At 40.9% G+C, this 22,882-nt stretch overlaps 2 protein-coding genes across 3 annotated transcripts in view; one reads left to right on the top strand and one right to left on the bottom strand.

Moving 5' to 3' along the window:
• The window catches only part of hpse2 (heparanase 2), a 54,613-nt gene extending 50,555 nt beyond the window's left edge, over window positions 1–4,058 (bottom strand). The window contains exons 1-3 of one of the 2 annotated variants that reach the window (XM_085427563.1): window positions 3,828–4,058; window positions 2,372–2,677; window positions 522–676 (exon numbers count right to left, since the gene is read on the bottom strand). In XM_085427563.1, coding sequence (XP_085283689.1) covers window positions 522–676; window positions 2,372–2,634 — 418 coding nt within the window. In that variant the 5' untranslated portion in view covers window positions 2,635–2,677; window positions 3,828–4,058. Of the gene's footprint in view, window positions 1–521; window positions 677–2,371; window positions 2,784–3,827 lie in introns of those variants that run through there. The other variant, XM_085427562.1, reaches the window with a different exon arrangement.
• A 2,690-nt stretch (window positions 4,059–6,748) lies between these two features.
• On the top strand, window positions 6,749–22,056 carry cnnm1 (cyclin and CBS domain divalent metal cation transport mediator 1). Its single transcript, XM_085428135.1, has 10 exons — window positions 6,749–8,282; window positions 12,804–12,947; window positions 14,054–14,194; window positions 14,309–14,478; window positions 14,699–14,798; window positions 16,280–16,425; window positions 16,898–17,141; window positions 19,383–19,487; window positions 20,370–20,471; window positions 20,852–22,056. Exons 1-10 carry the CDS (start codon window positions 6,845–6,847, stop codon window positions 20,929–20,931), a joined length of 2,670 nt encoding a protein of 889 aa, XP_085284261.1. The 5' UTR covers window positions 6,749–6,844; the 3' UTR covers window positions 20,932–22,056.
• The last annotated feature ends 826 nt before the right edge of the window (window positions 22,057–22,882 follow it).

The following is a 22,882-nucleotide window of genomic DNA, read 5'->3' as shown; positions in this document are numbered from 1 at the left end:
TTTATTTATTTATGTTTTTTTTGTTTTTTATTTATGAAAAACTAAATATTTGGCTCTGCGGACCACGGCGAAAAGCCGCCATTGTGACATGAAATGTTAGGTAAACACAGGTGTTTCCAACAACTTTAATGAAGGTTTTGTGCTTTTAAGGTGTGAATCATAATTAAGATGATAACACCTGTGTTCATGTCATAACGTCCTGCTGTGAAAAAGGCATAACCATACTATAGGATCGATATATTAAAAACAGTTGTAGCGGCTAGTAAAATTATTTGTTTTCTAACTTTTCTTTTAAACTTCTGTTTCTCTCGTCTTCGCTTTCGTTTTAGCTAGGAGTCCTTAAACTGGCAGCGTAGCACAGCGTTTTATGAAGAAATAGGCAACCCTAGCTTCAGAGGATTTAACATTCCCTCAAAGAAATGGGGACTGACATGAGAGCAAACATTTAATCATCTTCTAAAAGTCGGTCTAAAATAAATACTGGGGCCAGAGAGAGAGGAGAAAATGTCATGTCTAATCACCGTCCTCGTAGTTTTTCAGATAGTAGTCTGGTCCCGGCCCTCTGAACTTGGCGAGGTTCTTCTGGTTGTTGAACTGCAGGAAGTCTGTTCGCTTTCCACCAAAGCGCAGAAACGCGGGCGACAGGCCTCGCGCCAGGGTCACGAGCCGCTTGGAGCTGCGGATATGGGACAAAAAGAAAACACTTCAGCAACTGGGTGGTTTTTACAGACTAGACTCACACGTTAAAACTGCTAACCTGTGTACATTTATAACGAGGGATATATTTGTTAAAGTCAGTAAAAAGTCGTCGTTCTCTGTGATCGTCCTGTCTCCCGTTCTTCAGTTCCGTTTACTTCAGACCATCCAGCTATTAAACAGATTAGCTACAGAAGAAATTGGATTTTCCCGTAACTGCTAATTTGCTGCAGGTCTATCATAAAACTTTTTCCCCTCGTCTGCAGACCCACGACGCATTTGGCAGCCACTACAGCAGGTAGTACAAGGCCATAAGCTGATGAACAAAGGATTAAAACGACACACACACATGCTTTGTGTAGTTGACGAACAATTCTATCCTCAATATTTTAAAAATATTTTTCCCAACTAACTTGCTGTTTCTTTACCTATTTTCTTTCATACACTCAAGCTGCCTTTTACTTATTCATGTTCTTTATTCACGTGAAATAGAGGCCGATCAAAAGGAGCGTGTAGTCCATACAAAGCTATTCAAGCTAAGTTCATATTTAGTGAGTATGAAGTTTTCATTTTTTTAAAAACTAATTCAAAGTATAGAGAGAGACTTCTACTTTGCTCGATTGTCAGTCTAAACCACATAATCCAGTTCAATTATGAAAAATGCGGAAACGGCCCACGAGTCTTACTGAATTTTTAATTTTGGTTGATCACACATATGAATCCTCGTCATTTCAATGTAAGGGTAAGAAACAACAATACGAACTACAATAATAATAAATATAAAAATCAAAGTTGGAACAGTGGTTAGGTGACACGTAGAAGTGTAACGGCTATGTGAATAAAATATCAAATGTTGTCATATATTTACTGTAAAATAATAACCGAGAATGGGCCACGCGCGGATTAAGATGTGCTCATTCTTTGTCACTGAGTGGTTTCCAGTTTATATAAGAAGCTGTACCGAATAACATTATCTGGCATTACTCAATACATGTCATAGCGGGCCAGAGACTTCTTAGGGTATTGTCAGTGTGTTTAGTTTAAACACACTTTAAAGTTATTATTGAAAGTCTGGGTTTTAATAATGCTGCGCTTCATTAGCCAAAATATTGTGACAGTGGCGCGGGTCGTGGTCTCAGTCTGTGCTTTCCTCCAACTGTTCAGAGAAATACTCAGGGTGAAAAGTCAGCAGTAAATAAATAGTTACCCTTCATTATTAAAAAAAAAAAAAAAATGCAACATAGCTGCCATTGGAACCAGTCGATCTGTTCTTTTAGTTATTTTCAGAAGGTGAAAAGTAGATTGGCTAACTTATGAAAGTGACATTTTGCATTTTAGATTTAGATAGACATTAGATCATTTTTATCAAATCTTGATGCAACAGTGCACACTGTAGACTATAACAGCTGCAACCCTAAACGGACAGTTTTTGAAGGAATCGTCCACTCTCAGTGTAGTCTTTTTTAAAGTTAAACTTTGCGAACCTCAGTCAGAATCAGTATGGAGAACTGGACTGCTTGGTTCCCGGAGTGAGAAGGAAACGTGCTGGATCGATCCATGACAACTCAGACAACGTGGCTGCGTGCGTAATGAATAAAATAACCTCCAAATATTTTAGAGGAGGGCACCCATATAGATCGATGTAGACGACAAGCAGGAAAGGGTTCTTTTGTACCTCAGAAAGTCCAGCCATCCGTCTCTGATGATCGAGGGGTCCAGTTGGAGAGAGAGGAAGTTTTCGTTGAGGACTCTGATTGAACTGCGGGTGTTGACATCCAGGAGAACCAGCGTCCTCTCCAAGAAGCCTTGGCGCTTCCCAGCGACTGCAGGTCTCTGATACGTAGAGGAGGACGAGAGCACCGACTGCACCATCAAAATAAGCAACGATGCCAGCCACAGGGAGGGCCATGGGAATACGCGCGGAGAGGATTTGGGCATCTTCTTGGTTTGGAGAGCAGGGGGATCAGTGTGCGCAAAGAAGCTTAAAGGTGGAAAGAAATCAAGCACTAAACAAACTCTGCTTCCGAGGAGTTCGATGGCGGTTCTATACCTCGGTCTCATCGATCTGGATCTGTCTTCCTGTCTAGCTGTCTCACCCCCCTCCGCCCCTGCCCCCCCCGCCCCCCGCCCCTCCGAGTATTTCTGGGAGCGGCACGCAAGAGCGCACGCCCCGAGCCAGCCTTTCCCGTTGTGAGAGCAAGAACTGGTAGGAGGAGAGAAGACAGTACCGCCCCTCTAAGGTTCTCCGAGGTATGAGGACAGACTACTCGAAAGTCTTCCCAGTTCACAAGTATAAGAATTTAGTCTTACGAACTATGATTGCAGTTTTTTTTTCCTAAACACCGAATACAGAGGTTATTGTTTTCTGAAGAAACTGACATTAATCGTTGTTTCTTAAAACGCTGTTATAATGGTAAAATCAAAATCAGATTTTGTAGAAAACTCGAGTTCAGTCCAGTAATTAAGGTATACTCAAATACCAACAAGTAAGAAAAGTACACATTTAGAACCGATTAAGTCCTTTGGGCGAGGATAAAAGGCTTTTTTCCTTAAAAATGATAAGCCATGGCGGCTGGTCCTTTCGGAAAGATAATAATCAATCATTTAAAAAAAAAGCTGAAGAAAAGCAAAACTTGGATTAAATGTATGCAATACTGTCATATGAAAAAAGTAATTTTAGAATAACCATATTGATAGCGCAATGGGAGACTGTATAAAGATCTTCCAGAAGTTGTGCTTAGACTCACCTAAATTCAGGCTGACCGTACGCAGGCCTCTAATCGCCTGGCCAAACTGAAAATCTCAGTTGTCCATCATAAGAAATTATTACAGCAGAGACGTTTTACGTCGTATTTCTTAAACTAAACGTTCCAGCAAAAAGTCGAAAATATTAAAAGTAAAAGAATCTCGAGGCTGTTGTTCAAAAGAACAAAAATTCAGCTTCAAAACAAAAACAGATCTTGTCAGCAGCATAACTCATGATCATTGCAAAGGCTCTGCTTTCTTGACAAATAGATTATTGATTGCACATTTTAGAGATGGCACTTGGAGATGCCAGTCTGGATATTTGGCCTCTTTTCAGAAGCATTCAAAACCAGTTTGGGATGTAAGTCTCCGCACATGGAACTTACCTATAAATTCTTTATATGGCTTTAGTCCAGATGTTCTTGGGATACTTGTGAGCAAGCACACACCAACCAAAGTGCAGGCTACTGCGCTTCCCCCCATCCGCTTATTTCTTTTTTTCCAGGGCGCAATGCGCCAAGCTCTCCTCAGGCGATTGTCGTTTAAGGTCACTGCTGTCTCACAGATGAGCAACGAAGTACTTAAGAGAAAAAATGCACAAAGTTAAGCTCAATTTAATCGTTTCTTTCCGGTATACAACACCTACTCACGAATCCACGAAGCCACAACACAGAATCATCCAAGCAGTCAGGCTTTAGGTTTAGGGACACAAAAGTTCCCCACAAAGCAGATTAAAAGATTTTATTTGGTACAAAGTGGGCTGATATTTCTTAGTGTCGCTCACGAGTGTCAGAAACTCTGACGTAACGTTCTCCGTGGGGTGGTAGCCTGTTTTCTCCGGCCTGTTAGAAGAAGCAGACCCACGGTCAACAAGAGCAGCAGAAAAGCACAAAGTCTGATTTTCCGCATTTCTTCATATTGTCAGTTGGCGCAGATAACATCATAATTAACATGCGCTTTCAATTCAACCACAGTTTTAGTTTTCAGTGGAAAAATATTTAACATTTTCATATAATTAGATCTCAAATGCGTTTTGGGACATCTATCTCACCCTTGAGGATATTTTATTCTAAAAGAAGGAAAACGGAACCTTTAGCCTATCGAAACAGCACTATCATATAATATTCTAAGAGGAAATGGCATGGATAATGAGGATGAGTACGCAGGAAATTTTTGTCTATTATATTTTCTCTTTGCTGTTGTTTTAGTGAATGTTAAACTCCTTTACGGCCTACCGATCGACTGTACTGCTGAAATTTGAAAACGGTTTGGTTTGTTGTTTTTGGATTTGAAACTCAAATTTAAACCAAACAAAACAGCACGGTGACTTTTTACACTCTCAGCTTCTCCACGGGCCGGTATAAAAAGAAGTGAAAAATGCACAAGTTATATATAAAGTTATGTTGTTAACTCTAAGCTGTCAGTGGAAGAAGAAAAACTTTCTAGGAAAATATTAAATCAGTTAAACATATTCAGTGAGGGAAAATAGTCTGCTACTATTACAATAGACTAGTTCTTCGATCAAATCTAACCTACTCTAATTTCGTATTTAATAATTTGAAGGGAGAGTTTAATCATGATGTGCGGTAATGTTCTCGTTGCTTCTTTTGAATGTAAACTTTACAATAGTTTGTTCAGGAAATGATTCGCAGCTTTAATTAAACTGAGTATTTTTCTGTCTGTTTTGTGTTTAATGTTAAAGACACTGCTGCTGTATAAAAATCAAGATCTGTTGCTGCAATCATGGGAAATTATTGCTTTGTGAGGGGAAAAAAAATTACTGACCGCAGCAGAAAAGCAGCACGAGTTATATCATTCATCCAGCAGGGTGTTTGAATAAAAGAATAGAGCATAGAGACGTTTAAAAACTTTCTAAGCAGAATTAGGTTTAGACAAATACACTGAATCATCAGAGCATTTTCGGCGACTTTTGTTGGGCGGACTCAATGGTTGGCTTTCTTTAAGATTTATTTTACCGCCTCCAATGCGTTTATTTTGATCGATCGTGAAAAATATCTCATGTAAAACATATATGGTCGACATATTCATACATCAGCATAATCCTTAACGATGCGAATTTTTTTATACGCATATATTTTTTGGTTTTGTTTGGCAAACCATTTAATGTGTAATTTTATCAGGAAAATTCTCTGTCATTCTAGGATGACAGTTGGAGTGACAGTTTTATAACTTGTTTTGCTGTTTTTTGTCGTCTGAGTAAAGTGTAGCAATGACTGTTTGCCCTTTGCGCCTTCAGTTTTCTGCATCGTAAATCCCACAAACCGGTCACCGAACTGAGATGCGTTAGATCTGAACCAGCTGATCACTGAACTGTACATAATAATAATAATAATAATAATAATAATAATAATAATAATAATAATAATAATAAAAATAATAATGGTAGTAATAATAATTATAATGATAGTAATAATAATAATGATCTGTGGGACTTGATTGTAATTATTTATTTGCAACTTAGTTTGTTTTTACAAAAAATACCAAACGAACAAACAAGAACAATCCTCTTCATGTCAACATTTAAACGTCATGAAAGTCAGTAAAACGTTGTTCCTTGTCATATAATCTTTAAACAGAGGCTAATATTTCCAAAGCGTATAGAAGTTAAAAGTGATATCTATAATATATACATATATATTTACATATATATGAAATGTGTGAGTGTTCTTTTAAAGTAGATTTAGATACAGCGACACTTTGTTTTAATTTGTTAAGGGATGCGGTTACTGAAACACAAACTATTATAACAGAGATTTTAGAAACACATTACATTTATGTGTTTATCCTGAAAGGCAACAAGTACAGTTTTTCAAACTGTACTGCACCGAAAACAGGTGGCGATGCTGCCATCTAGTGGGGAGTTTAAAATTGTAAATGAAAAAATTACTAAAAATAATAATGAAGTCTGAGCTCTGCACTAACGCACAAACTGGCACACAACACAACGCAGCATTTCTTTCTATTCATTTGCTTACTTGATACACATCCCAGTTTTTCTCATTTAGTTTCTTTTTTGTATTCAGCTTGTATATCTCTACTATTTAGCAAGTAAATATCTTCCTCTGGCGTAGCTGTAGGGGCTCTATCGCATGAATCATAAATGATTGGGCATTTCCTGCTTTCTATTTATAGAAAGCAGCAGAAAGCAAATAAGCGAGGCTTACGTCAGGATTTGTCATTTATATTTAAGGTGCCAGCTCACAAACACACACTTGAATTCCTCTCTCTCTCTCTCTCTCTCTCTCTCTCTCTCTCTCTCTCTCTCGCTCTCTCTCTCTCTCTCTCTCTCTCTCTCTCTCTCCATGTTACCCAGCTGCTCCATCCATCCCATCCGCAGACCACGTGACCCAGTTCTCCCGTGTCCTTCAGCGGCTCATTCAGCATGATGGCTGCGGATGCTCTCTGCAGCATCCTGCATCCGCGCCGGCTCTCCCTCCTCTTTCTTACCGTCACCATCTCCTCCCTGCCGGCCAAGACAACGGCGCTGCTCGGCGTCCGGCCTGAAGACACCCAGAGCGGAGAACTGTCCGTGCAGGACGGGATACTGAGGGCTATCGAGGGGACCCGCTTCATGCTGAGGGTTTACTACTCCGCTTCTCCAGGTACCGAAAATCCCAACAGCCTGAACATCAGCGGCAGACCGGACGCAGCACCTGCCGCCCCGTGGATCGCGTTTATAGAAGAACCAGGTGGGGACAGTGGAGATGCAGAAAGTCCGCTTCTGTCCAGGGGGAATCCATGCGAAGAGGAGAATGCCCGGAGCTCAGACATCGAGCTGCTGGGTTCCTTCAGATCCACCTCAAGTCATAACTCAGTCTTAGTGGAGCTGCTCGCCAAAGACCTGCGCAGAGACGAGGTGATCAAATACTACTCCATGTGCGCGTTCGATGGAGTGAAATGGGAGCACTTGAGCACCAAAGACTTCTGGTTGGCGGTGGTGGAGAGACCTCCAGAGGCAGATGCTTGGCTGCAGGCAGGAGTCTCTGTGCTCTTGTTGGGGCTGTCTGCTCTGTGCAGCGGGCTGAATATTAGCATGCTGTCTCTGGACCCGGTCGAGTTGCGGGTCCTGCAGAACAGCGGCACAGAGAAAGAACAGAAATACGCGCGAAAAATAGAGTCAGTGCGTAAACATGGCAACTACATCCTTTGCACTGTGGTGCTGGGTAACGTGCTTACAAACACGTGTTTTGTGGTGTGGATGTGCCAGATCTTAGGAATGACCGCTCTCTCCACTGCCTCATGCACTTTGGGGATATTTTTTATTGGCGAGATTTTACCTCACTCGGTGGCATCCAGGCACAGTCTCGCCATCGCATCCAAGACCCTGTGCGCGACCCGCCTGTTGATGCTGATATTTTTCCCCATCGCCTACCCGGTCTCCAAGATTCTGGACATTATGCTGCACCAAGAGATCAGCAACTTTTACACGAGGGAGAAACTGGTGGCCATGCTGCGTGTCACAGACCCCTACCACGACCTGGTCAAAGAGGAGCTCAACATTATCCAGGGAGCCCTGGAGCTTAGGACCAAGACCGTAGAGGATGTGCTGACACCGCTGTCAGACTGTTACATGCTGTCCTCAGATGCTGCGCTGGACTTCTGCACCATGTCGGATGTGATGCAGAGCGGTTTCACACGCATCCCTGTTTATGAGAACGAAAGGTTCAACATTGTAGACATCCTTTTTGTCAAAGATTTAGCCTTTGTGGATCCTGACGATTGCACTCCTTTGAAAACAATTACTCAGTTTTACAAGCATCCCATGCACTGCGTCTTCAGTGACACCAAGCTGGACGTGATGCTGGAGGAATTTAAGAGAGGTAACTCACTTCACTTTAAATCATATCAGAGGTTTGGTCTCTGCAGTCTTCATATCTCCCTGTGTGTCCTGTCTAGGACCTCTACACAACTTATGAGTAAGAAGTCAGCTGAGCATGTGAGGCGCCATATGTTTTAAAGCAACCTCCCACCAGTTAGGAGTTAAATGTTCTTTGAAGTGACTGTGCACTTAAGAACTACATTTTCAGTCCAGAAGTCAATGTATACATCAGCCCATTGGCTCAAAGTGGGCCTGCCAGTAAAGCCCTTTGATCCCCAGAGCAGTGAGAGACATATGTGAAATCTGATACTGTGTCACACAGTGTGTTTGGTTCAGCTAGAGTTTAGAGGCTACCATAATAGGGTTATCTTAAGAATTTATGTGATGAGAGAGATTTAAGTCGCCTTCCCATGACAACACTGTGAACTTCATCTGGCCCCAGGCTCGGTACCCATTTCTATGCAAGTATCAGTTATCGGCTCCTCACTTAAAATGCTTGAAATGCTAAACTGTATCAAAAAAGGGATTTTGCACGATTTGCCTACACCAGAATTCATCTTTCTCTCTTCTCTGATAGCCATCTTTGCTGATAAGTGAATTGACAGCATTGCCGCACATGCAGTGATAACATCAGTTTACTATAGAGGAAAAGTGCATTGCCTCTCTTTAGGGACTATGTTCAGTCTTGATAACATTAAATATGATTCAGATTTAGCGCTCAGTAGCAAAAACCTCTGACTCCTCGACTGAAAGTGTCACATTGTAAAATAAAGACACACTGCCACAGCTGTTATGCAAGGAAATCTGTTTTATAGACAAAGAAAGGGCAATACATGTCTGCTGAATGCAGCTGGCCTTGGCAAGATAATGAATTATGTTGCCACTTACAGTTCAGGAGGTCCACTACACTTCACCTTGCCTGGGATTATGAAATATAGCTTTGGTCTGGCACAAGTGATCCATGAGCTCACACTTGACCCACATGTGTGTCAGCATCGCTTGTGTGTCTCTCTTGGGTGTGAAGCCTGGTTTCACCTTTAAATTATTTGTGCACACTTAATTGTCAGCCCACTGTGACTTTGAAGTTCCTTCCACTCTGTAGGTCATCGCCAACCAACCCTGCAGAGCAACCATGAAAAATTCAGCTCCAACCTTTCCCTTCCTCTCTCACCTCCCTCCGACTTTGCTTTCATGGCTAAAAGCCTCCTGCTGGTCAGGAAGCCTGGCTGGAAGCTGTGATGATGTCTCACTGAGATGGTTGGTGGGCAGAGGTGAGGTCTGTGTTAGAGTAAAGAATGGAAATGTCACCAGGAAGATACTATCGTCTGCAAACATACTGTTGAATGGAGAACTTAGCCATGCAGACAGTTAGCATTTTTCAGTTTTTCAGGCCTCATAAACATTCAAGTTGAAATAGAAAGATTCTCCAGTCTCAGCTACAATTATCTTTTTTATTTTTTAAAGTTGTTTGGTAAAAAGGTGACAGAGCAAGTGAAAAGATAATGCAATCAAACAAGTAAAAATCTATCAGACAAATATAAGTCTTTCCAAAATCAATAGCAAAGAAGCTGCTTTTCTTGTGGATGTTCATGCTGAAGAAAACCCCCCTTTATGATTGCACAGCAACTCAAAAATGCTTTCTACAGTGTTCTTTAGAGGCATGTTTTTCTTTGTCAGCCATCAACAAAGAGAATACTTAATGACCACAACCCCAGACAATTCAACACGAGATACAAAATTCTGCAAACATCTAAAATAAAAAAGATGGAATGCACTTTACAAAAACATACAAAAGGAAGGCCGGGGGAGTCGTGGAAAGCAAATCCTAAGGATTGTTGAAATAAACATCAGGCTCTATCCAAATGAAAGAGGAAATACCAGAGAATAAAAAGAAACAGTTCATGAGTCAAAGCATACCACCTCATATGTCAAGCATAGTGGTATTGCTCTTATGGCTTGGGTGTGTATGGCTGCCAAATGAACAGGCACGCTGGCTTTTATTTATAACTGTCTATTTATTCATTCTGCTGGTGAAGGGCCAGGATAAGTAGCCTGCTCACTCTGAATCATACGCATCAAAACTCTCAGGGTGAATTTTTATCATGCAACAGGACGGTTATTCTAAACACATGACAACAAAGAAATTTTCAGGGTGAAGAGGTGGGATATCCTTAGCTACCAATAAGCAGAATCAACTGATTCCTGAAGACCAGAATAAAAATAGTAAGACTTCACAATGAGTATGGCTCGTTTGAAGATGGCTGCAGTAAAATCCTGGAAAGCTTTACCATGGCACCTTCTTGTGTTTGTGGGTCAGAGCCTTCAGGCTGCAAAAGATTTTAAATATGACAATTATTATGTTATCGTTCATATTATTTGTGAACATCCAACCCTTGGAAAGTACACTATAAGAGGATTACATTCCCAAACAGTTGCTCGTATATTGATGCAAGCCTGCTCAATGTAAAGCATTTGGCAATCAAATTGACTGAGCTGATGTACGAAACCTGAACAGAGCAGACTTCCATTTATACATTTAGGCTTTTGCAGCCAGTGTTTTATGCTGCTGTAAATATTAGATTTTTATTAGGAAAAGGCAAGGTTATTATTCTTATATTATTCTTAAGTAATAGTAGCAGCACCCCTATAAAAACACTGCATTATAAATTTTACTAGAATGCATTAAAGATAATAGGTTTTTCCTTTTAATATTGCTTTTGGTTGAACTCTAAACAACATTATATAGATTTATAATACATTTATCATGTGTGTGTGTATATATACACACACACACACACACACACACACACACACACACACACACACACACACACACACACACACACACACACACACACACACACACACACACAAAGTAAAGACTTGTATCTAAAAACAGAACCGAATAGATTCAATTACACATATTTTGGAAAATAAGCCACTTTAATACAGCATCATCCCTGCAACGACTCAATAGAGTGAATGTCACAAGAAGTCAACGCCGCAACTACACTACAAAAAATAGGCTCAGACTCAATTAACAAACCACAGAAGGTAGACACAGTTTAAACCAACTGTTTTCATAAGCTGTTTGTGCACCAGTGTAGAGGAAAATTACTGCTCCGGAGACATAAAATGAAATATTTTATTCCAGATCTCATTTTGGCTTTAATGCTGTGGTTAAATAAGCAGATAGAAATAGGTACAAACATGCACAATCTAAAACACAGTTTTCTAACATAGACTGACAGAGCCACAGAAAGTGGTAGAGGAGAAACGTTTTGCAAAAGGGACAACCATGGAGGACCCAGTTTTGCTCCGGGCATGTGTGTCTGCGTGTGTGAGTAAGTGTGCGTCATTCTGCAAGAGTATTATGTAACATATGAATGATGTAATGCGGTGCCCAGGCACATCAGCAGCTGAGAGCAAATCCGTCACTGACTCACCTGAGCTCTGCAGAGACATAGACCTGAGTGAGTGCAACCTCACCATCTCAGTCAATCCCTCACAACCCAGAGGTTCATGTTTGGATATGACTGCCAGTCAGTCAATCAGATTTTTTTTTCTCTTGTTGCAGTGGATTAAAGCATTTGATCCATTTTATCCCTTGGCGGTGATCCCCTAAATCGGCCCATCTTATTTGAGCCACAGATTTTATTCAAAGTGAGGCTGGAGACTTTTTCATGTGTCTGTTGGAACCTGTGGTCTAGTGACATCATTTTGGTTAGGTAACTTATTTGGTCACCAGACTAACTCGTGTTGATGAAAGCAGAACAGACTGATGAGTTCAGCATATTTCAACATATCTGATTTTTAAGTGAGTGGAACAGAAAATAATGATAATAAAAAAAAATATCAATATAGAGCAACTTGTTTGTGTTGATAATTTTTTTTTTTTAACTTTTCTGTCCTTGTATGTTCAAGTTTGGTTGCGGCGTTGACTTCTTGTCACATTCGCTCTATCGAGTTGTTGCAAGGATGATGCTGGCGAGCTACGTCATTGTGTCCGACAGGCTTGTCGCGTTCAGCTAAACACAGTCGCAGTGAGCCCTCGGTTTGCTCATGGATGTGTACAGATGTGCTGTGGGTGTGTGTACGTGTGGGCATGAGTGTTTACCGAGGCGGCAGCAGCATGGGCAGTTTATTCAGCAGATGCAGGCATCCCCAGACTGATTGTGTAATCTCTGTGTTTACGTAAGGAAGCCAAGTCTTCCAACTGTCAAAGTGTCTGGAGACTAATCCCCCAATGTCCACTTTCTTTTTGTCTGAGAACACAAACAAGGGCAAGTCTGGCATTGAAGTCATTTTCAATTTAACCTCTGGGATAGATCCCTCAGGTTTTTAGTTGGTGAATTAATGCTGATTTTCATCTTGACTGCACAGAGCCAGTTGGAGGCTGTTGACTGGAGTTATTTTTATCTGCTCACTTTGCCTCTCAGCACATTGCACGAGCAGTTTTTAGCCCGAGCTCCCATTTTGAAAACATTCTAACCTGTCCTCTTCTCTTTTCTGATGACTGCAGGAAAGTCCCACCTCGCAGTGGTGCAGCGGGTGAACAGCGAAGGCGAGGGAGACCCCTTCTATGAAGTGATGGGCATCGTCACCCTTGAGGACGTTATAGAGGAGATCATCAAGTCTGAGATTGTGGATGAGACAGATCTGTACAGTATGTATAAACATAGTGTTTATGAAGCTCTGCATCAGGGCTATCTTATTGCTTCCAGCTCCCCTACTGAGAAGATTTTCGCTTAATTTATTGCAGCAGCTGTCACATTTTGTTCAGCTTTGTGCTCTCCAGCAGTCACTGGAAAATGCCCAGAAAATCAGCATAAATTCCCATACCAGTTATTAGGACTGCAACTAATAATGCTGTAGTATGAATTGTGAATGGGTTGGAATGGAATGGGGTTTTTTGTGGTCCATCTACTTTGCTATTTTCTCATCCCGCTATTGGTTCCACCTTCTCTCCCCTGTTGTTCCCAGCTCCTTCCTAATTCTTAATTAAATAATGTGACTAAATGACCCAGTCTCTTCAGATAATCGCCATAATCCCCTTATTTTTTAATTGGCTGGAAACACTCTCCACGGATTCAAATGAATTCAAATGCAAAGCTCCCTTCATTTCATATCTAGTCCAGTCTGCACCTGCTTTCGCTCACTGAATTTTAGTTTCCTTTGTTATTCTCCTGTACATTTTCACAGCAGTCCCTGCTCTCAGAAGACAGCAAGATATAATATAAGTGTGCTGCAGTTGAAATTATATACAGTGTCTAAAGCAGTTTCTGTGAGTGGTGCACCTGTGTGTCTGCATATAATGTTTGTGTGTTTATATATAGCACGAGGGACCTAATCTCTTCGAGCTTTGTCATACAGTTTTTTCATGAACCCAGCTGTTCTAGAAATAATATTGTAGCAATAATGCATTTAATGAAAAATATATAAATATATATATATATATATAATACTCTGCAGAGGATAAGCCAATTTATCAGTCAGAGGTTACAGCACTGGATAATCTCCAGCTCTGTACAGCTTTAGATGAATATACTAAGCATGCTGGAAATAGAAGTGCACCAATTAATTAGTGCCACATCAGAGTAGTTCCTAATTAATTATAGTGCAAACAAAAACAATGACCTCGCTCTGCATATATGGCACATTAAGTAATTAAACCTAATTAATGAGGTTAGAACTCTTTAGCTTCTCTAACCAATCATCAGAGAAAATGCTACATTTTTTTACGCACTTTCTCGGATTTGTTTCTGTTCATAGCTGATAATCGCACAAAAAGGCGCGTGTCCAACCATGAAAGGAAACAGCAGGACTTCTCTATCTTCAAAGTGGCAGAAAATGAGCTGAAGGTGAAGATCTCGGCCCAACTGTTGCTTGCAACACACCGTTTTTTGGCTACAGGTAGCATTTGTGTGTTTGTCTCCATGAGCTGAATGCTAAGCATTTGCAAATAACATGAGAACAAAGGCCAGGGGACGTGGTGTTTCTCCCTTGACTTGTGTTGTTTCACAACAGAGGTGGAGCCCTTCAGGCCGTGTCACCTGTCAGAAAAGATCTTGCTGCGACTGATCAAACATCCCAGCGTTGTGCAGGACCTAAAGTTCGACCCCAAGAACAAGCACGCTCCTCAACACTACCTCTTCCAGAGAAACAAACCTGTTGACTACTTCATCCTGATCCTGCAGGTACTTCTAAACTGATAAAAAAAAAAAGGGTTTGAATAAGAATTAGGAAGCAAGCAACAATTATCTGTGTGCTCAGCATTGTTCTGGCAGTGAATTTGCATTTGAATGTGCATTTTTCCCTGCGTGGGACGCTCCATTAGATGAGTAATCAATTGACTGTTCACATTATTAGCGCAGTGCTCAAACCTAATCCATGTAAATGGCTGTGTTAATCTTGCAGGGACGGGTGGAGGTGGAGATAGGAAAAGAGGCTCTTCGGTTTGAAAACGGAGCATTTTCCTACTATGGCATGCCAGCGGTCATCCCACCACTGCCTATTGGTAATTCACTGGAAATATGAAGCAATATGGATGAGTAATTTTGAAGGATCTCGCATGATGAAAACATGCAGTGCATTGGGGGAGGTGAAGTGTATTTCCTGCCTTAATGCCACCCTGTGTCTGTATAGTGTCAGCCTGCTGAGCAGCAGCAGCCGTGGGAAGTAAGTAATTAAAAGAAGAGATTTCAGAGAATTTCCCAGTGGAAGGACATGACCTGCACAGGATTATATGAAATCCAGCTAAGACTGCAGAGCAAGTCTTTTGCTTTCTCTCCCTGGTTTCTTGTGGCGGTAGTGTGTACATTTTTTACGTGTGATGTTCAGGGTGAGTTTAAGCTATTTGCGAGGCCTCATTAAAAATCTGAAAATCCCTACTTAGGACATTTCAGAATTTTCTCTCAAACAGCTGCACAATCATCACATCTCAAAAGAGCAGCTTTTTACAGTTTTTTTTTCTCTCTTTCCGACTCATCGCTCTGCATTGAACTGACAAAAATAGCTTTTCTCGCTATTACACTAGACAGTGCTGAACACAAAAACAGGCAGAAAACAGTGTAGATGAATTAAAAGGACCTGCATGACCTTCCGTAAAGCATGCTCAGTTACTATTCAAATACAATTTTACTGCTCTCTTGTAAAGCAAGAGAGTGAGTCACTTAAAATGCATTTGGGGTTCAAATATGACTTCATTTTCCAAGCATGAGGTAAAAGATGAGGGTGGCCAGTGCAGCATACAGCACCATGGAGGGTCCTGTTGGACCACTTCACCCACTGTGTGAGCAAAAGTTGCAGCACAAGGGCTCAGTTTTTGACTTTTGCCTGTATTTTTAAGTTGTTACACACGAATCACATCATGAGAACGATTGTTGACGCTTTTAATTTTTATCAGTCCTAGAAGTCTTTTTTTAGCCTATTTTTCTGACAAAGACATTACCCGTGGCTGCTGTGCTACACTGAAATAAGATGATTAAGCCAAGGAGCTGAGCCAGTGTGTGTCTTTAATGTAGTGACAGCAGATTGATTAAATGTGGAAGACTGGCATGCACTGTTGAGATCGTGCCTAATTTCTCTTGACAGATTGCTGGTTATTCATCATTTGTTTTGCATATGAATGGCTCATTAAATGAGGACCTTTTTAACACTGAAGGAAAGAGATTAAAAAAAACATTATTATGCAATGGTTTTATTGTATAATAATAATATAATTTATGTTAGCTACAATTAAAGTACCTCAAGAATAACTAAAACTTGAAGGAGAGTTATGAGATTTGCTAAAATGAGCTTAGAAATATAACTCAAGACTTTTTCCTAACTGACAATTGAACATTTTGTTGAGGTATATAGAAGAAAAAGACATTATAACTTGGACTTGTTTGTGTGAACTCTTTATGCTTATTCTGGTTAAGGATTTTGACCTTTACAAATGATGTATGTAGAAAAAAACAGACCTCAAAATATGTTTCCTTCTTCTGCTCTGTTCAGGTCAGAGGTATAGCTCCCGGGCCAGCAGCCTGAACCAGTCGGATTCATTACTGAGCGGAGGCAGTGTGGGTCAGCTCACTGCAGGTGGAGGGGTCTATTTACCAGACTACTCAGTCCGGCAGCTCACAGACCTGCAGATCATCAAGGTTACAGACGGCTGCACACACATAACCCAGAAAAATATGAAGAAAACCACTGTTATTATAGGCTAAATTAAATCTCTAATTTCCTGCGCACTGAAGGAAAAACTTGGGACCACAAAGGAAGAAAATTTTTAAGCTCCCTCCATTTAATCTTAAAATTTCCCAAAAATGCTTCCGCTGCTGCTGGATTTGCCTTTGATATGTCCTGATCCCCGTTTCTGACTGAACACAGACATCCTGTCTCTAACTCTCCCACCACACAGCCTCTTTCCGCTAATCACTGCGGATAATTGAGCTCCTTTTCAAGCATGAATATCTTAACCTTAGATGATACATGTGCCCTCTCACTTCACCTCGCCTCCCTTTTCTTAAACACAGTGCACGTTTCCTCTCGGCCAAATGCGCAACTCTTAACGGTGGCTGCACACACAGATCTAACGCTGATGATAATGGCAGATTTCTTGGCGGCCCACAGATCACCAGAAACCACTACCACAACGCCCTAACGGCCACCAGGATGGACAGCAGCCCACAGACACCAGAAGCGGTGGACACTGATGGCAAAGGGAGGCCTCCGGTCCCAGAGGCCCGCTCACACAGCATCGCCCTCCCCCTCACGCACACACACACTCGACTGGGACTGGCACGCCTTGCACATCTCCATCCCCATGGTGGCCTTCGCAGCACCTCGCAGCTCAATGAAAGAAACCGTATTGTTCGTAAGTAATATAGATGCCTTTATTTAACAAGAAGTCAACTAAAAACTGTAATTTGTTCATGAGGCGACCGTGGCTCAGGGGGTTGGGAAGCGTATCTGTAACCGGAAGGTCGCCGGTTCGATCCCTGGGCTCTCTGTCCTGGTCGTTGTGTCCTTGGGCAAGACACTTTACCCTACTTGCCTACTGGTGCTGGCCAGAGGGGCCGATGGCGCGAAATGGCAGCCTCGCTTCTGTCAGTCTGCCCCAGGGCAGCTGTGGCTACAACCGTAGCTTGCCTCCACCAGTGTATGAATGCGAGAGTGAATGAATAGTGGCATTGTAAAGCGCTTTGGGTGCCTTGAAAAGCGCTATATAAATCCAATCCATTATTATGAGATTTTTCTCAGGCAGCACCAGGTTTTTACACCACCTAAACTTGAAGTATGAGGAATTTCCTTGTGTTGGTCAAATTTTCTTTCAAAGAGGAAAACAAGCTTTAAATGCACAAATTGAAGTTTGTGCATCTGAAAGCAGGGATAGAGAATTTTAAAGAAACACCATTGATTCATTTAACTATTTTAAACAAACATACTGATGGCCCGTGATGTGGAAACACAGCTTGATGTTCCCCATGTTGTTATTTGAAGATGAGCTATATAAATAATTATGGCAAAACTAAGAAATTAAATGAAATCAGCTGCTCATAATAATAAAAATTCCATCCTCTAATCGTCCCCTACTTCTTCATAAGTATGCATGTGTGAAATCAGCACATAACTTGGAACAAATAGTTTATTTTATACAGTACAAAGACTTCTGTCCCTGTACACCACTGCAGTGGACTGTAAGTCAACATGTGATTGAACTGCAGACTTTCAACTTCACTTCAAGGGGTTTTACAAAACGTGTGCGCAAACTGTTTAAGAATTGCAGTCATTTTTATACACACTTTCCCAATTTCAGAGGTTCAAAACTAATTGGACATGCTGAAATAAATTTAAAGAGGTTTTTAATACTTGAAAAATGAAAAAACTTGGCTGCCTAGAACACGCCAAACGTTACCAAATGTGTTTGCTCCCTTCAGATTCTCTGCCAGGCCTTTTCTGCAGCTGGTTGTTGCTTGTTTGTGGGTCATTCTGCATTCATCACGCACTGATGAGTTGAGATCAGGTGACTGACTTGGCTGTCGAAGACTATCTAATTTCTTCACCTGGAGAAAGTCTTTGTTGCTTTTGCACATAATGAGCGGATAAACAGTGTGGCATGTTCTGGATCATGAGCCCTTTCTCTCCTTCTCCACATTTTTCTCTTCCCACCATAACCATACAAGTTCATCTTGTTTTCATCTGGTCGAGTGATTTTTTTTTTTTCAGCACAGTGCAGGCCCTTTTAGAGGTTTTTTGGCAAAATCTAATCTGATCTTTCTATTCTGGAATGTAAATGATGCTTTGCACCTTGTTGTAAACCCTTGAATTTCCATTCATGAACAAGTCTCTTGATTGTAGGCTTTGACAGTGATACAAAACCTCCTCGAGAGAGTTTTTGACTTGGTTAGATGATGTAAAGTTGTTCTTCAGCTAGGCCTTTTGGTGTTGCTGAGGTTACCAGTGCATTCACTCTTTTTAAGAATGTATCAGACTGTTGCTTTTACCATCTCTGTGAGGTTTTTACTGTCTCTAATGATGCGAAATGATGGTGTTTTTTTTACTTGCATTAACATTTCATTGGGCCTCATATTTGAAATCAGAGAAAAGCTTTAAAACAGAAATTCAACACTTTGAATTGGATTCATTCAACATATTTATGGAGGGCACTGACAGACGTAAAGAATGACTCACAAACGGCAAATATTCAAAATGACTCACTCACAGGAGTCGTTCAAATGTGACATCAACCAATCTGTACTTGTTTCGAAGCTTAAAGGGGTCCCACATACCATCTGTCTTATGCAGTGTGTAGCCCGTCACCCACTTTTGTGTGCTTGTTAGTTCCATTAAGAAATGTCACGGACAGATGGCTCCACTCTGGTTGTCAAAAAAAAAGTGTCTACAGCTTTAAATTACCATGTAAGAATTAAACTTCCTCTGCTAGTTGTAGGTCCTCTTTTTTACTTTTAATCCTACACTGGGTACTATTTTTAATATTCAGCCTCCTCTTGGAGGCCCCCAAAACACTTAAATAATACTAAGCTCTCTAGCTCCCTCTTCAGGTAGAGTTACAAATATGCTGCTTCTCGTTTACTTGTTTAATTTCATTTTACAGGCAGTAAATCCGATGGGCAGAGAAGTCCAAATGATACCGTGTTCCTTCGCATGGATGAGATTCCCTATATCCATGAGGACCGGCCAGAAAGTCATGGAGAGGATGGTGAGTGCCACTCAATACAGCCAACAATCAAACATTTAATTTTTTCATCTTCAAATGAAAAATTTTTTTTTTCCAGAAAACGTTTTTTTCCATAAGTAAAGAGATGCATTCACTGGTCACTTTATTAGATACACCTGTTTCTGTTTAACACAAATATTTTTTCATGTAGCAGTAATTAGGCATGTAGACAATGTCTGGACAACCTGAGCATCAGAATTGGGAAGAGAGGTGACTTGTGTTGCATGGTTGTTGGTGCCAAAAACTGCTGATCCCCTGGAATTTTCCTACATAACCATGAATGATGATCAGAAAAAGAGAAAACATTCAGTGAGTGATGATTCTCTGGGAGAAAATGCCTTGTTGATGTCAGAGTTCAGAGGAGAATGGCCGGTCCCCTTAGTACCAACATTTATAGGATAATGTGACATGTCACAAATCTCAAATGATGTCAGACTGTTCTACTGAACATGACAGTGAGTTCACTGTACCCAAATGGCCAGCATAGAGCTGAATCCAATAGAGGTCCATTTGGATGTGATGGAATGGGAGATTCATATTGTGGATGTGGAGTCAACAAATCTGCAGCAACTGGGTGGTGTAATCATGATCATTCCATAAAGAATTAAGGCAGTTCTGAAGGCAAGAGGGGGTCCAACATGGTACTAAGTGTACCTAGTAAAGTGGCCAGAGCGTGAATATAGCTCTGTATTTCCTGGTTTTCAAGCTGTGGAGGATGTGTTCATTTTTTTTACTTACGTCACAAGTTAAGGAATCTCAGTTTAAAGCTACTCTACAAAATCTTTTGCAGAACTTGTCACCTAGTGTGGGCCGTGTATCTACGTAGCACCCCCCTCCCTTTCACTCTCGAACTTTCTCCCTCAGATGTGCCTACAGAGTCTCAGCCATCCACCTCTCCCTTCATAAGCTCTTTGTCTCTGTCCAGCTCTGAGGAGAACATTGGCAAGAAGCTATTGCGTAAATTGAGTGAGTAAGCCATTTGTCATGAACACTAATGCGACAGCACTCCCACACATGCTGTCAGATGTGCCCCAACTTTTCTGTCAGACATAGCGACGGTGCCGAGTGTATCTTAGCAACAGGTGATGTGCTACGTCTTTCTCAACAGCCTGCTGCTTCCTGCAAAGCTCATTCTCCAGATGCAACTAAGCCATTCTGGATCACATACAATATAACACAATGACTTTTATCTATTTATTTGAGGCTGTAGTTCTGCTGTACTGTACATCTGATGTTATATTAGTTTGTGACAAGTTTAATTTAAAAGTAGTACAAGTATCATGCTTTTGGTCTTTATAAAAATGAGAGCTGCTGCATTTTCACAACATGTTCTCATCTGTTTCTAGGTAACAAGAGGAGGAAAAAGTCTCGGGATGGAGAAAACAGTTTGGAGGAAGGTTCAGAGCAACAGCCAGTGACGAGCTAGCACAGTGGCATGTAGGAAGAGGGATGACGCACACATCCTCTTCCTCTTTATCATTCACAAGATTAACTACATTAACTACAAACTCTTCGTATACCCCCTTCAACTCTCAGGATACTGAGCCATCTTATCTGCTGTAGCCATCAAAAATACTCAGGTCCCACCCTGGCCCACTTGATGTATAAAGCGTGATTGGACGGATCTAAACAGTAGTATTTGAGTTATCCAGCTTTGCACCAGTGCATCTTTTGTAGTTACTGGTACATCCTTCTTTTATATGTTAGCTCTATCCACAAGGTTAACATTTATTCATAACATTTAAACTGTAACTTGTTTTTGAATTTTGTCACTATAAACCCAACAAGGGCCTTAGATAGTATCTGAGCCAGCTGATACACTGATATTTATTATTGAGTTGTCATGTTAACAAGGCAGTTTCCACATACTGTACTGAAACCACTGTTTGCACAGGGAACTGTCCTAATGTTGCCATAAGGCGGCAAACTACTGCCACACAACCCAACACACACTAACCAGTGGCGGAAATAGAAAGCCAAACAATAAGAGCACAACTTTTTTTTAAGAGAAACATTGTAACTATATACCTATATTTTAAAAAAAAAGAGCCACCAATTAATCCTCAGCTTGAAAGACTACTTGTTGTATTCAGTGACTCAGCAACGTAGAAGGTTATAGTCATATACCTGAGTTTTTATATGGAAGTGTGAGGAAAGTAATTTAAAGATAGCAATATAAGTCCTCCTAAATACTGTAAATCGCTTGGACTTATCACTGCACTCCACGTTCATTCATAAAGTTCATAAATGTAGCTGTACAGACACACCTTACGTGTTTCTATCAAGCAACCACCATTCCACCTTTTTTCCTCGGTGTCTTCATATTTTAGATAAACAGTCATTAATCTGTTGTTTGATTGCATTCAGTAGAACACATTGTCTTTTGTGCATTTCATAGGGAGCATAGAAAGTTGTCTATGTACAGTTCATTTCGCACAGGGTCACTCACTAAAGCTGCACACACCAATTAAAAATAAGCTAGGGGTTTATGGCATTTGGATCTTTGGGTTTGGGGATCCAGATGAACATTAGGGGCATTACTGAAGAAGAAGTTGCTACTTGCATGTTTCTCTGTGTTGCTTTTACTATAGAATTACCCCCTGCTTTTCCATATGCATGACTACGATGCATGACTAGGCTGCAGTACATTCTCAGCACTGAGACGCTGTTTGACTTTCCTGAATCCTATGTAGATTTTAAGATGGCTTACACATAGGCAGCAGATTTTGGGTTTTAATTGCTAACGTTGAAAAGAATCAGCAAATGCTGCCAGCTAATGGAGAAGCACAAAACAAGGCTGCAGACTTCATTGAAGGTTCCGCTTTAACAGCTACTAATGATGTACACGGGGATTGGGGAATTCAGAGGAAGCACAAGAAGGCTGCTCAAGAAGGAACATTTTAATAAGAAACAGGAAATAATCTCCTACTGCAATAATAAACGAATTGATTCCATTTAAATTGTGAGTTAGTCCCCCAGTGGACTACGCTGATCTCTTTTCTTGAAATCTTGAACCTGAACAGAGGGAGATTTGCCTGACGAAAGCAATATGACATACACTGACGTCAAGCCACCGCCTCTTTTCAAATGCACACAAAGGTGGTGTTCTGGTACGCTCAGTGATTTGATTCAATCTGCCTGGTAAGGCTAAGTACAAAGGTTATTGCACTGCTAAGCTTTTTACAATGACCCCGCTGTACCAAACACGCTGGGGGAGTGTGTTTTGATCTGTTGACTCTAAGTGTGAATCTGGAACTTTAAGGGTGAGGCTTTTACAGAATTTGCAGTTGGTTTTCACCTCTTTATATTTGTAAGGATTGATGTAGTGTTTGTTTGGGGTAAACTAACAAAGATACATTTTGTAATGCAAAATTCAG

This window comes from Rhamphochromis longiceps, linkage group LG13 (assembly GCF_057381845.1).
Source record: "Rhamphochromis longiceps isolate RC_006_pf linkage group LG13, R_longiceps_female_GT1.1, whole genome shotgun sequence".
Taxonomy (NCBI): domain Eukaryota; kingdom Metazoa; phylum Chordata; class Actinopteri; order Cichliformes; family Cichlidae; genus Rhamphochromis; species Rhamphochromis longiceps.
The sequence above is the reverse complement of the archived record's forward strand: the minus strand, read 5'-3'. Positions and strand labels throughout refer to the sequence as shown.

Bases quoted from the DNA above. Each gene is read 5' to 3' on its own strand.
- cnnm1 (XM_085428135.1), top strand. From the start codon at position 6,845: ATGATGGCTGCGGATGCTCTCTGCAGCATCCTGCATCCGCGCCGGCTC. The intron at 14,479-14,698 runs GTACTTCTAAAC...TTAATCTTGCAG, and splicing joins ACTTCATCCTGATCCTGCAG to GGACGGGTGGAGGTGGAGAT. The intron at 19,488-20,369 runs GTGAGTGCCACT...TTTCTCCCTCAG, and splicing joins AGAAAGTCATGGAGAGGATG to ATGTGCCTACAGAGTCTCAG.